At 37.4% G+C, this 15,704-nt stretch overlaps 1 protein-coding gene across 1 annotated transcript in view; it reads left to right on the top strand.

Moving 5' to 3' along the window:
* Positions 1-1,942: 1,942 nt before the first annotated feature.
* PPFIA4 (PTPRF interacting protein alpha 4) overlaps positions 1,943-15,704 on the top strand; it is an 85,117-nt gene continuing 71,355 nt past the window's right edge. The window contains exon 1 of the mRNA XM_070941114.1: positions 1,943-2,179. Coding sequence (XP_070797215.1) covers positions 1,943-2,179 — 237 coding nt within the window. The remainder of the gene's footprint in view (positions 2,180-15,704) is intronic.

Here is a 15,704-nt window from a genome sequence, read left to right as displayed (position 1 = left end):
CTTTCTGCCTTTGTTAAGATTTTTCTCCATTTTTCATTTGGGGAAATATAATATTCTGCCTCTTTTAATATTCCCCAAAATATTTCATTGTTGTAGGAAGGGAGAGGGGTTTTCCCACACACCATAGGGCAGTGATCAATGGTGGGTTGCTACCGGTTCACCCCGGATTGGGCAAACTGGTAGCAGCGGCAGCAGGAGGCTCTGCCCACCCACCTGGACGCTTCTGCGCATGCGCAGAAGTGCTGCACATGCGCCCGCCCATGAGCGAACTGGTAGCAATGGGATTTGAAACCCACTATTGGTAGTGATGGTGAACCTTTTAGGCACCGAATGCCCAAAATGCATGTGCGTGCATGCCCAAACTGAAAGGTGTGCATGTGTGCAAACACACGCATGTGCAGACATGTGCAGGCATGCACAAATGTGTGCATGTGCGGACATGCTGACCCGAACACTAGCTGGCTGGCGGGAGGCGGGGCATCCCAACACCGGCAGTGTGGCAAGAGGTAAGATCTTTTTCTTTCGTGAGCTTCTGTTTCGTCATTTGCAGGGAAACAGTAGCTCCCAAAAGAAACGCCACAGAGATCTGACCTGGGGCGACGGTGCGCGTGCCAGAAAAGGGCTCTGTGTGCCATAGGTTCGTCATCACGGCCATAAGGCAAAATCTTTTGAACCAAGGTACTTCAAATGGGTTTTGAAATTTGGTAAATTTTATAAATCATTTTATGACATAAAATGATCATAAAACAGTTTATGATAATATAGAATGTCATAAAATATTTCCTGTGTGGATGTTTGACTGGGCTATTTTCAAACAGATACATCTCCGAATGTATTCCAGCTGGTTTGGGGAAGGCAGGACAGTAGAAACTCTGTCATTGTTGAAGACATTGACGAATCTAGTAAGGAAATATCTCTGAAACTATGATCCAAGGAGTCATGGGTCATCTAGTATTCTGATAAAAATAAGCAAATATTCTGCAATAGAATTTAGGTTAAAAGGATCTAGGCAAAATATACTTAATTTCAAGATACATTACAGTAAAGTGGTCTGCAAAAGACACAATGTTCAATAAACATTAAAGCTCTGAAATTAGAACAAATGCTCTATGGTATCTACATTTAAAAACCTAATTGTTAAATTAAGAATGGCTATAGGGAACAAATGGTAAACTGTATTAATCTCCATAATTTCCAGAATTCTCCATAAATTGTTCCCCTTCTGAATTTTCGCTTGAAATGAAAAACTTTTGATCTAAATTTAGAAATTAAACACAATTGACAATTCTAATCTCTAAATATTTTCTTTTCCAACAGATTCTAAATGAAGAATGAAAGATGAATCTTTGGCAAAAGTTTAATCTTGCTTCAAGAATGATCAGTCTACTTTCCCTTTGGATTTCATAAACTATTACTTGAGCTACCTAAATTGATTTTTATTGATCATATCAAGACAAGTGAAATGTTTTGTAGGCTTTCTAATCCTTTCTAGATCTTAAAACAGTAAGGATTTTGGTGCTGAATGGAAACAATGAACATTTTTAACAACAAAGAATTCTTTGCCCTGGTTGATGGTCATCATCTGAGAGATCAAAGGAATATCTGTCGAAGATTATGGGAATGACTCTCACAAGATTACATTGTCAGTTCAATCTAGGGGCCTTGCTGATCTTAATTACTTTATATATACATTGAGCCTAACGATGTGATGACTTTTTTTGATTTTTCTAGATATGTAATGTTAGTTTCAGTTATTTGCAAAAGGAAATGGAGATTTTATGGACTTTATCATCTACATTTGATAGTTGCCACAATCTGCAGTGGCCTACAGTAACCATGTGACCTTAACTTGCTGTTTCTACTGCCTTAAGTGGCATTCTAGGGAGATTTCCTTGGCAATTCAAGCTCTTCCTCTAGCACAGGCAATTTGCAAAATATTGCCATGATGTGTGAGGTAATGCCTACCATTAGTGAGGGTGACCCCTTAGGGCCACAGCCAGGCTCTGATTCTGATGCCAACTTTGAACAGCTGATGGTGAATATGCTTGATGAGAGAGACAAACTGCTAGAGACTCTTCGGGAAACACGTGAGACACTATCTGTGAGTCAGGGCCGGCTCCAAGAGACTTTGCATGAACGAGACCAATTGCAGAGACAGTTAAACTCTGCTCTACCTCAGGTAAGAAGATAAATAGACCAGATTTTTGTTAGCTGAAATATAAACAAGCAGCAGGTATAGTTAGGCGCAAGTATTGATCTTGTGTGATTTACCACAGAGAAAATAGCTTTTACACTGTAATCTCTAAACTAAAGCATTAAGACATAATGATGATACTGTATTCATTGCTTTCTTATTTGTCACCAATGTTTGACAGAGGTAATGCTTCTAAAGTAGTGTTGGATTTGTCATTTAGAACAATTCTCTACCATCACTATTTAGAAAAGATAGTCTGTCTAGCTATGCAAGATGAAGACCATGAAAATGAAAAACCACCTCAACAGCTGAATGTCCATTAGATTCTTTGAAAAGTTACAGACTCATTTTCAATTTAATGGAGAGAGAATAATTTTAGGGATGTGTAATGCTTTGGATTCATTTAGGAAGAGATTCTTTGAAAAAAAAATGCTAGAGCGAATACTGTTAACTGTGAGAAATTAAAGTACCTGTTTCGGTTTTCAGGATTGTGCAGCTGCAGCTGGAAAAGTTGCTTTAATGAGTTACAGGCAGGTGTTTTATTCACACTCCTAAGCTCTCCAAAGCACCTCTTTTGAATTGAAACCAAACTTGTCCAGCCCTAATAAATATAAATTTAATCTAGCTAAAACGACTGAGGTACTCAATTTAGGATTGTGGTGAAAGGCATCACTATTCTCCCTGAAGGGACAGTTAGCATTTTTACAATAGCAGTATAAATGCTTTGATCAGCTGATTCTTGCAAAATATAAACTTAAGTCATTTTGACATCCATTGGTAACTTCACCCATCTGTTATAATATTGGCTTTTTCAAGTAGCATTCAAAGATCACAAGTACTGTAGTAGTATAAATCATAAATGGCCTGGACTGCATATCTGTTATAGATGACATTATCCACTCTACTTCTGGCAACATGTTTTATAAAGATTATGTGATGAACATTAAATCTTAAATCTTGAAAATTTCTCTGATTTTACATATGGAATTAGTTTATTTTGTAATTGCTCCTTTCGCCAGGTAGTTTTAAATGCCTCAGGCTAAAGAAAAGAGCTCTTTAGTCTTAATTATTCATATTTAATTACAGCAATTTTGAAATATAGAGTATGATTATCATAGTAAATTTCTAACATCTGTAATTATTTAAATTATGGTTTATTCCTCATCAGCATTCTTAAACTGTGTGGTGCCATGTGTTCTTGAAGTTACATAAGCTAGTTTTGCAGCAAGCTGCAGTGCTTACTTATACACAAGTTTCTACATAATATTCGGTGTAAGAATTATGTGTGAATTTATCTAAGCTTTTGGATCTATCTATGATTTATCTTACAAGCTTTTAGACTATGAGTGGGTAGCTTGCAAACAAGACAGGACTTTTATCAAAAGACAATGCAGGTGCCATTATGATCCAAGGCTGAGAAACAAATAGCAAGAAGTCTGTCACAACATAAGGATGGGAGAAAGAGAAACAAAAAATAGAGGCTGGATTCTGTGGAATGTAGTTTGGATTCTGTGGTGTATGATGTTTATTATTAGGTCTTCTTGTATCTGTAGTAAAAACAACATATCTACCTCAGCTTTATCCTTAACTCTTCCATTGTTAAATGTGGCCTGAATGAAGCTCTGACAGCTACTCATCTCATCCATGAAGAATGAGAAAAAGCACCAATACGCCAGAAATAAACTATGCTTATACTTGTAAATCTCTTGAACTGTATGTGGAAAAAATTGCTAGCATCTTTTTAGTGTCATAATCGTGTGGCAACTGAGAATGATTGGCTAATGAGTAATAAACCAGTGCCACAAATATGGTGGATGGAATTCATTCCCAGTGACAACTCACATGCAATCCAGGGTCCATCAGCGGTAGTGGGAGTTGCATCAGTTCTCAATCGCTGAGCTGTTGCTTTTTTGGTTGATGTACAATGAAATCAGGGCAGATTTAGTACTTTCCTTTCTCAATGAGTTGTACATCTTTCTAAGACCTCTTGGACTGAATTAATGTGGGATTTATAATTAGTGTTCTGATAGAGAGAGAGGCAGCCCAGATGTGAATAACTATGTCAGTTTTGTGACACTGTTCAGGGCTTTTTTGATGAATGTTTCAAACAGATGACTGCCAGTCACAAAAGCTATAACCTAAGACAAGATAAATGCTCAGTGAGATAATATTTTGTTGATTTTCAATTGTTAACTCAGATGTGGGTTGGAATTAATGAGGCTTAAATCCCAATTTTAAAGGGTCTGCCAGGAAAAGTATAGGAGAAATGTATCTATTACTGCAAAGATTTTGTATGCATTAATACAATTCTACTTGGGGATCAATAAAATATTTGAAGAATTATGGCACTCTATTGTCAAGAGAAGAAATATTCTTTGAGTTCCCTACATTATTTTCTTTGGTTCCATCATTCCCACCTCCTCTCTTTCATCAGTGGTTTTGAATATTGAACTCACGCAGCTAGGAGACTGGACGGCTCTTCTCTCTGAGAAGGGCTAGGTCAATACACACAAGATCTATGTGTATTATTTGAAGAACCTAGTTATGTTTCAGAAGAGTGCCCTTCTAAGAGACCACCCCCTTCTGAAATGTCCATAAAATATTGTACATTTTGCAATAAACAAACAACCAGATCTGGCTTCTTCAGAAACAAATCAATCCCAATATCAGATGTGATAACATCTGAAAATTAAGTAAAGGTCAGATATGTGAGACTACCCATTGACATTTAATCATTTGTGTAACCTTTAAGGCCTAGACTGCTCAACTGTAAAGCGCCAGAACTTATTTTATTCTGGTGCCATGGGCAACTTCATAAAATCTTCAGTCGCATGTAATGTGTATATCTTGCACATTCAGCCTTGTGAAAATGGAAATTATTGATTCCAATGTTTGTGGTTCAGCTGAAATCTCATGAAATCTGAAGAGTCACTTAATTTTATTTGGTTTTCTTATTACAATTTCTGATAGTTGCAGGAAATAGATTGTCATCAAGCTCATAATCCATTTGGGAAAGCATTACACTGAGTTCCCATGCATACAACACTCATTACCTCCATGGCTTCATGCCCCTTACCTTTGCTCAGCACAGCACGGTACAGAAGGAATTTCCCCATATTTTAGCCTAAGTATTCTGGCTTTAGTCATACGTGTGAGAATTGGAATCACAGATTGTACCTCCCCATCAGTTTTGTGACCTTATTCTTAGGCCTCAGATTCCTGCAAAATATTGCTAACCCATATCAAAACTGAAAGAACCAGATAAAGACAACTGTTTAAAAAGCTTCATTTTTTTCTGCAACTTTAGCCAACATTTATTTTGTTGTTACTGTTGTTAAAAAGAAGGTTGGTTCCTTATTATAGGTTTCTGAACTCTGTAAGAATTGTCAGGAGTTTGGAGAGAAACAGGAGGAGCAATAAACAATTAATTGATGGCAAGATTCCTTAATGGCTTATCTAATCAATGGGAACTCCATTTCCAAGTCTTTATATCTTTTCCTCGATTCATGTTTTTAAACTCCATATTAAAGTCTCTGTGTCCTTCTGTAAGGGCTTGACAGCAAATATTACACTGTCTCCCTCATGTATGAACTATTATAATAATTACAAAAAGCATGTATTTTTACTAGGTTGGATTCCAAAGGGTTTTACAAATTGATTTACAATTTAATGAAAGGGATAGCACCTTGTCTCCTATGATTCTGGAAAGCCTGACTTTGGACCCAGGCCTGGGGTTAATATTGTTTTGAAGTAGTAGTCTTTTGCTTTGCTTTGTATTAGATCATTTTAGTCTGGGGCGACTTTGTGGTTTTAGGTTTTGCTTGTTTTTATGGATTTGGAGTGTGCTTGTTTATTTGGTTTAGTTTTGTACCACCACCCAGAATCCATAAGTGTTGAGTGGCTATAATAAATTTAAATAAATAAATAAGATTTGGATACAGTGACAAGAAGGAATTATCATATTCAAGAATAAACCTTTAGCAAAAATTGCAAGAATGACAAGTAATAAAGATATACTAATAGAAGAGAAGGTATGTAGCTCAGGGTTCAACTATGGAGTTTTTGATGTTCTATGAGCTTAGTTATTTGCTTGCAAACATTTTATTACCAGACTAGATAACATCTTCAGTACTAGAAGCAAGTGGGATTTGCTGTGTTTATATACCATTGCTTGCCTTGTCAGTGTTGGTGGAGGCATTGTTTTCTCTTTGGTAATTCTTTAATTAAGCTGTTTACTGCTTGATTGTTTGCCTGAGTTGGTGGTTCCATTATTAGGGTATTATTTACTGCTTGATTGTTTGTCTGGTGATAATCCTGGTGTTACTTCATGCTTAACTGAGTGTTGATTACTTTCAAGGAGGTGTTCTGGTCTTTTAGTTCCCTTTTTAGCTTTTTTATTGTCTTGGAATGGTGTGTGTTATTTATCTCTAGTTGCCTTTTGATGGCCGATTTGCTTGACTTCCAAGCTTCCAGGAATTCCCTACCATTTTTGATTTACCGGTAGCTTGATCTAGGAAGCTTTCTCAGATTACATTTATCCATATGTTATGAAATTAAAGAGTTTTCATTGTGTCTTCTGATAGCTAGTTGGTGTTCATGGATGCAGTCTGCTAGTCTTCTGCCTACCTGTCCTACATAAGTGGCCTTAAACTCTTGTGTTGTAGATGTAGATGTAGATTTTGGAGAGCTTTAGTTGGTTTGTATGCTACAATAATGTCAAATGGCAGTCTGTTTATTGTTTCTGAGATGTTTTTAATGTAGTGGTTTTATCCTTTTCATAGTTTGTGTTGGTTTGTGCTATAGTGAGTTCAGCAGTCCGTTTTTTTTTTTTTTTTGATAAAGTTCCATGTGGATCCATTTTGTTGGATATTGTATTGAAATGTATATTAAAGGAAGTAGGAAGTCGTAACAAAAGTATTTCAGCAACTGCACTGTTCCATATGAAGTTCAGTATAACCTAACACTCTTACATTTCATTTTCCTTCCCACTGTATCTAGAAATACATCCTCTCTCTTTTGAGCAGATTAGCTTGCCTCTTTGCAGTCTTTGTTTTTGTCATTGTCACATTATCATGTTTTGCTATCATGATACATTTGCTTTTATATAATTTTTCACTGATTGTGTGAGAATTAAATCTCATAGCATTATGGGCCTGGATTTTTGCTCTAAAAATTATGCCGCAACAATATGGGTGTTTAAATATTCCAAAACGTCTAGCTCATTGTCTGTTTTGCCACAACTGCAAGATTTCTTCCCTCAAGGAACAGTTAGTTATGGTAGCACATTTTTCCCTGACCTTTTCAACAGTCATTCTACTTGTATTTGCAAATCTTATCAGAAGACCCAGACAAAGAATGTTTCCCCAGTAAATAAAATGATGAGGTACACAGTAATTTGCAGTAACCCATACCAGATTGATAATCATCTAGGTCAACAAGGACCATGCTAGGTGTTGGAATTCCTGGACCTCTGGTGACAAATGGGCTACAGGTCTCAGGACTGTTGGCTGAGCAACCAAGGCCAGCAGGAGCAGGACTATTGGAAGAAAAGTTGTTTATCAGTCACAAATATACAAAGATTGAAAACAAAGAAATAATGATATGTTATTACAAATCAAGTCCAGCAAGAAAAGGATATCAGAAAGAATATAGCTAGTCTGGAAAGAGCAACATCCAGAATCAGAAAGTAACAGAACAGGGAATAGCAGATCAACAGCAATTTATAACACAAAGTAAAGTATTCACAGGAGCAGAATTGGGAGAACTGCAAAGGTCTACCCAGGGTAAAGAAATCAAAACCTTGCCAAAAGTAGCTCAGACTATAGAGGCAAACCAGAGGAAACCAGCAGTAGAGGCAGCCAGCATTTCTACTGACTCATTTTCATTCCCAAACCAGTCACTCTCTCCTCTGCCTTCGTTTCAGAAAGAACAAAAGCCTTCTAACTGAAAATGAAGAATTGAAACAAAGAAAAGAACAGCATAAAACAATGAAATAAGGTTGCCTTCATTGAAGATTGTTCCAAAGAAACAGCGAGTACAAATATTAAGAGATGCCAGTCTGTAATATTAAATATAGACACTAGCTCACTTCAAGAAACAAACTGAATACTGTACAGTATGGCTGCAGTTATAATTGAATACCCAGGATGCAGAATCAAAGAAAAAGAAAGCTAAACATTGCACCACTAAAATGGAAGATCAGACTCGAAAATAAAATCAACATGCTAAAATCAGATGCAAATAAGTTTAAGCAATTTAAAGAAAAGAAGCTGAGAAACTAGAAGACTATAGAATACTTCATCAAGAAGTATCATCTAGAAACAAGGAAGGTTAAAGAAGCCCTGGAAATAAAAAATCAGCAAATAACAAAAGATCATCATCTATGAAATTTGAATTGCATACTATAGATAAAATCTCCAATTTAAATAAAATCAGAAACATTTCATCAATCCACCCATGGAGAAACTGCAATAAACTATAGTTAATACCTGAAAAGGAAGAAACAGTGCAGTTCTGGGCGCAGATATGTGATAACCCAAAGAAATACAAGGATTCAGCTTGGTTAAAGGAGGCGGATGAGAATAAAAAAGAAGATGAGATGAAACAACTTGTAATAACAGCAGAAATTGTAGAGAAAAGAGCAAGGAAGATCAAGAATTGGTCAGCACCAGGTGAAGATGAACTGCAGATTTTTGGTTGAAACATCTGGCTCAGTAGTGGGTTTCAAAATTTTTTACTACCAGTTCTGTGGATGTAGCTTGGTGGGCATGGCATGGCTTGGTGGGCGTGGCTTGGTAGGCGTGGCAGGGGAAGGATACTGTAAAATCTCCATTCCCACCCCAATCCAGGGGAAGGTTACTGTAAAATCTCCATTCCCACCCCAATCCAGGGGAAGGTTACTGCAAAATCCCCATTTCCTCCAGATCAGCTGGGACTTGGGAGGCCGAGAATAGATGGGGGTAGGGCCAGTCAGAATTTTTACTACCGTTTCTCCGAACTACTCAAAATTTCTGCTACTGGTTCTTCCGAACTGGTCAGAACCTGCTGAAACCCACCTCTGATCTAACTGGTCTACACTCATTCATTACCAAGCAGTTTAACAACATACTGCAAGGAGGTGAAATTAAAGAGTGCTAACATTTGGCAAAACCTACTTGATAAGGAATGATTCAGCAAAAGGGACAGCACCAGGCAACTACAAACCAATTACCTGATTACCAACAACTTTTAAATTGCTCACTGGTTTGTAGCTGATGCAGTCCAACAGCATCTAGTTGAAAACAAGTTCTTTCCACCTGAGCTGAAAGGAAAGTTCTAAAAGCAGAGGAACAAAAGATCAACTCCTAATTGACATAGTGACTTTGGAAAACTGCAAGAGAAGGAAGATCGACTTGAATATAGTTTGGTCTGATCCAGTGGTGAAATTTTTTTAAACTTCTGATTCTGTGGGCGTGGCTTGGTGGGTGTGGCTTGGTGAGCATGGCAGGGGAAGGATATTACAAAATCTCCATTTCCATCCCACTCCAGGGGAAGGATACTGCAAAATCCCCATTCCCTCCCGACTCCTGAGGGAAAGATATTGCAAAATCTCCATCCCCACTCCACTCTGGGGCCAGCCAGAGGTGGTATTCGCTGGTTCTCTGAACTACTCAAAATTTCCGCTACTGGTTCTCCAAACTACTCAAAATTTCCGCTACGGGTTCTCCAGAACCTGCTGGATTTCACCCCTGGTCTGATCACAAGAAGACAGTCAACTCCTTGCCACATGATTGGATAATCAAGTGCCTAGAAGTAACAGGAGTCAGTAGAAACATCGGCAGCTTTGTGGAAGACACAATTGTTGGTCAATGGTGCCAGACTGAGAGAGGTTAATATTAAGAGAATGATCTTTCAAGGAGACTCCCTATCACTATTCCTGTTTGTTATTGCATTAATTCCTCTGTCAACAATACTGAATAAATCAGGTTATGGCTGTCCTACATCATTGAATTTTCTTGTGGCAAGTTGTCCTGCAGTGAGTTGGCCATGGCGAGTTGCTACATTCTGTGCAAGAAGATCACACAGACTGATTACAAACAACTGCATGACAAAGTAGGAACAATGGTGCATTAGAAGAGCTGCAAGAAATACCATTTGCTTGCAAGCAAGAACTGGTGGGACCATAAAAGAGAGAAAGTCAAAGAAAATGAAGAAGCTAAATTACTCTAGGACTTTAGAAATTCAAACAGACAAGCTTCTGTCACATAACACCCCAGACTTTACAATTGTCAATAAGAAAAACAAAAACACTGGATAGTGGTCGTTGCACTATCTGGAGATGGCAGAATAAAAGTAAGAACTGGAGAAAAATCCCAAAATACAGAGACCTGAAAATAGAAGTAGAATGATTGTGGCAAAAGAAAGCAAAAATAGTACCAATAGTAATGGAGTCCTTGGGTGCAATCCCAGAACATCTGGAGCACCATTTGAACACCATTGAAATCACCATCAGTCAATTGCAAAAGGCAGCTTTACTTAGAGCAGTTTACATCCTGTGCAATACCTTGGTCGATTAAAATGCCAAACCAATTTAAACACCAGAATGACTGTGTGATGAACCACAATAATTATTATTTCATTCTACTTTTTAAAATAAATAATTCAAGGTAGCAAACATATCTAAACATATATAATGTTCCTGCATCCTATTTTTTCCACAATAACTATGAAATAGGTTGGGCTGACAGAGTGACTGGCCAGCTGGCTTTCATGCCTGAGGAGGCCTAGTTCTGACCATTTCCTGGCTTCTAGGTCAGCATTTTAATCACTGCAACAAACTAGTTTTCAGCAAAATGGTAATATCTTTGTCTATATATGATTAAATAAAGTTTCTGCTTGAATTTTGCTTTCATTCTGCCAGTCAAATAGAAAAGTGTGGAATGTGCAGGATTAATATATAACAAAGTATATATGGAAGACTCCATAAAAATGTATAAGCAGCTAATGTAATCTATTGACAAATGAATATGGGTTATGATATTTCCCACCTCAAGGATTGGTTATCTGTTCATTTTTCCTTTCCCGCACATTCCTTCATTTGTGACATTAATATGGAGTTCTTTCAGCTCAATAAATCTGGGATTCAAAGAAAGAAATAAAATATACAAACTATATTAAGAAGGGGCAAATATTAACTCTTTATTTTTACATCTGGTTCTGCAGTTGGAAATTACTGTTCTAAAATGTTTTTACAAAGTTGAATCACATTAAGTTACTTTCGTGAACCTGGTAGATAGTATAGTATCTGATTTACAAAGAAATGTGAGTGTATCCTCTTTATATTTATATAATTAGTAAAACTTGATAAGCAGAGTCTTTCAAAGACTGACTTCAGATTGATTGATGTATTCTTCATTGTTTCTAAATGGCCTCTAAAAACCACATAGATGGGTTTTTTCTTCACAATGCCATTTTGGAACTGTTTAAATCTAAAAACACCCTATTTTTTACCTCCTTGAATCACATTTACTCATTGAAAGTAGCTTTTTAAGTGCCCATTATGTTGGGTTTATTGAGCTGGAGAATTTTGTGCCTTGTGAAAAAAATCTTGCCTTCCTTCCTTTTTCAAAAAACCAATCCTTTACAACATACTTTTATTTTTTGTAAATTCATTCTTTTAAAGTTCTTTCATTTTTTTGAAGACATAATATTGTCTTCCAATTCACCCAACTTCTCAACATCATTTGAAACATTTCATTCTTCATTCTTCATTTCATTTCATTTCATTTCATTTCATTTCATTTCATTTCATTTCATTTCATTAATTTTGGATGTTTGTTATGTTCTTCCTTTTTAACTGTTATAATTTTATAAAACCAAATTTATTCCTAGCCTTCTACATTCTATCTAAAGGGCATGGTTTTTTTCAGCAAGGCATTTCTCCAGATGAATAATGACAACTATCAAGTTTTTCTACAGACTGACTAAATATGTATAGCCTCTTATGCTTTGCACTGACTCCACAAGAGCAGTAGTAGTACTGTAGAAGAAATTTCTCTTTTATGGGTTTGTTAATAACAGAGACCACAATACCTATCAACTGGTAAAAGCAAAAATTGCATTTATTTTGAAATTGGAAACTACAATAACAAACCTAAAAAGGCAGGGATGTAACCCTATAAATGCATTTTTGTAGCTCTAAGCATGCATATATCTATGAGGCCAGAGGTAGTGAGGTAATGACAATAAACAATGGTTTATTGAGAAAAGAAAGGTTCTGTGTTTTAGAATAAAGATTGTTTAGTGAATCATGTCTAAGTGTTGTCTCCTTTTACTTGTCATAGCTTTCCTTGCCATCAAGTATGCTTTTTCCTTGTTATTAGAATCCTTTTGCCTTGTAAGCATTTTTATTGCTTCTCTAAGAAACCAGGAAAGATGACTGGGGATGGGTGATCTGGTTAATTGAGTATCTCCATAGACAATTTTTTCTCTTCAGTCATATCTGATGGCCATATATGCTCAATTATTTATTAAGGGCTGTAGATTGGACATCATTCTAAGACAGATGCAATTTTTGGAAGAGCTGACATTTTCAGTTGCCGTATGATAACAAATTTCTTCTTCTGGTAAACTGGCTAGTGACAGTTTGTGACTCATGAAAATCCACAATGAAAGGAAAAAAAGGTTATTGAACTAAAAGTACAGTTCTTTGAGTGGTCATCTGTGAATAAACACAACCCAGTCTGCTAACTTGAATTAATCTTAGATGACTTGGTTGGTTGTATTGGAAGTATATGGCTTACAAATATAATAAATAACAAGTATAGTGATAATGACTTTACTGTTTCTTTTATTTCACTCTGTTGTTCTTAGGAACGGAAGGCGTTTAGTGAAAGCTACATGTGGGAAGCAGGGCTCCCCTCCAATATTTTAATTGATATTTTATTCTTGTAAGCCTGCCGGAGTCACAGACTGAGTTGGGCGGCTATATAAATTTTCTTAAATAAAAAATATTTTATTTTAAACATGGATACTTTAACTAACCAATTCTTGGTCTAAGCACCTGGCCTCATTACTGTACCACTTGACTTGACAAAGTGTCATAGAGATAGCAGTATATTGAAATATAATTGTCAGCATTTCATTGTTTTATCTACTTAATACTATTGTTGTGGGGATGGGGAGTTTTTCTTCAGAAACATAAAATTAAACTAAGGGTAAGGGAGTTGTTTGAAAGCAGTGCAAGTGTCTGTTGTTAGCATCATAGTGATTGGGGTTTGAATTAACATGTGTCTGTATTTTGATGAAATTCCTTAATAAATTGTCTGCTGAACTAAAGAGTTTGACTTCACCACTTGCTGTTTTATGGTGGTGCCAACCCTCTTCTACTGCTAAGCTGCCACAGTTATCCTATAAGAACTTGACAAGGATGGGAAAAGCTAAATACTTGAGCTGGCCCTCTCATGTTATGGTCTTGCTCCTTCCTCACTGAACCATCTGCCCTTTGGCCGTTCTCTAGCTGGGTCACCCAGTTCTATCAATATATATGCTACGGTCCATGCTGAAGGTTCCAACTAACTTTTGCGTAACTCTCCCCTTCCTGCCTTCAATTTGCTACCTTCCTGCTAAGCGCTCATCTTTTGGAGTGAGAGCCCTAGTAATGGTATCTGTTCATGCTGAGCAGCTGGACAGAGAGCATGCCAGGTCACCAAGGGAGGGTTATGCCTCCTGGGCTCTGCAGCCGCTTGGATTAAGGGGCTATCCAGTGATTTACTTTCTGCTCCTGCTTCAATTCCTCTGCCTCTAACATTCAGGGTAGGGAACATGCAAGCAATGCAAAGCAAACTAGGTCATTTGTGTATCTGCGAGATCCTCTGGGGGAGGCTGCTGGCTCTTCTGGCTCCCAGCTCCTGCTTGTAGCTCCTGTGCCTCTCTTACCAAATTATACATCTGCCTTCTCTGTATCTTGAAAAGCGATGTGATTAACACAGGCAGCAGATGGGGAATTTCTGCAAGCTTTGGTGACACTGTTACAGTGCCCAATCCGCCTCATCCTTCTAGGTACAATAGGAAGTGATTTCCTACTGATTTGAATCTCAAACCAAGGTGTGCAGTGGCATCTAGAATCTGTGCTGCTTCTAACCTTCTTTCCTGGACTTAGTTGCTACTCTCCCTTCAGTCTGTAGAGCTATGGATTTACTGATCAAGGTGGCTATGATTTTCCTGCATGAATACAGGGCACCAATTCATAAACATCCATCTTCCCAATGGCATTAATTTCAGCATGTTCATGTTTCAGGTAAGCAGGGTATTGCTTGCAATACCTATCCATCCTAGCATTTCCTTTTTCTAGATAGAAATACTCCAGGGTTATTAGTTTTTCAGGCCTGTCTATGCTTTCAGACAGATTTGCATCTTCTTTCAGAAGTTGTTTGTGGGCATGACATCCTGCTTTTTTTTCTTTGTGTTAAGGAATGGAAACCAAGTTGCAATTGGTAGCGCCAAAAGTCTTTGTGAGGGCAAGAGGACTTGGGCAGTGTTAGTGCTGCTGGTTATACCACCAACATTAAGAGCTAATAGTTCTAGGGCTGCTTCCTGGAAACAAATATGCCCCTCAAAGGTGTCCTGGTATGATTGGCAATTGTATGTAAGAAATGGGGCCCTTGACTTTTGGAAACTACTCATTTAGAAATGTTTGTTCTTTGCTTTAGGTTACTTGAACAATCACAGAAAATTGTGTATAGGGTTCTGGAAGTGAGTAATAGCTGAGTGAGTATGAATTTGCAGTTTATTAAATCCCCCCTGCTGTTTCAAACTGCATGCTGTGTTTGTTGATTAAAAGGGCAGACATTTATACTTTGTTCTATACGCCTATGTTCCCAGAGTGCGTTTACCAAGAGTTGTAGAAATCTTATGTAGAAATGATATGTTAAAATTAGGATATTTAAAAAAATTTCTGAAATTAATTTCTCCACCCCCCCCCCTCCCCCAGTTCTTTTATAGTCTTTTCTGGTCAAATAAGCTTGCACGATTTGATTGTGCTTTAAGCTGTACTTTTAGATAAGTTAGCTCCAGAGACATGATTGCTTCTTTGTATATTGTACTTTGACAATTTTAATATTTCCCTCTAATGAAATTAATATTGTAATTTTAAAGAAGTCAATCTAAATTTATACTTATAACCAGTGGTGGGTTCCGCCCTGTTCCGCCGAGCCGGTATATTGTCACCGAACCAGTTCTGTGCCCCTCCACGTTATTCTTACCTTTTATTTGGCCCCACTCCCAATCTATTGCTGCCTCCTGAGTCCCAGCTGATCGTCTAGAAGGAAAAAAACTGTTTAAACTCTTGCCGTGGGACTTCAAAGGGCCGCCCTACAGCTGATCAGTGTTAAAAGGCAGTGTGGTGGTAGACCAGTGCCTCCAAAAACAAATGAGTAGACCGGTGCCTGCAAAAATAAATGGGTAGACCAGTGTCTCCAAAAACAAATGACTAGACCGATACAGCTCTGCAAGCAGTTAAAAGCCTGGTAGA

Source organism: Pituophis catenifer, unplaced genomic scaffold (assembly GCF_029215685.1).
Source record: "Pituophis catenifer annectens isolate HBS135680 unplaced genomic scaffold, rPitCat1.0.hap2 SCAF_3, whole genome shotgun sequence".
NCBI classification, from domain to species: Eukaryota; Metazoa; Chordata; class Lepidosauria; order Squamata; family Colubridae; genus Pituophis; species Pituophis catenifer.
The sequence above is the reverse complement of the archived record's forward strand: the minus strand, read 5'-3'. Positions and strand labels throughout refer to the sequence as shown.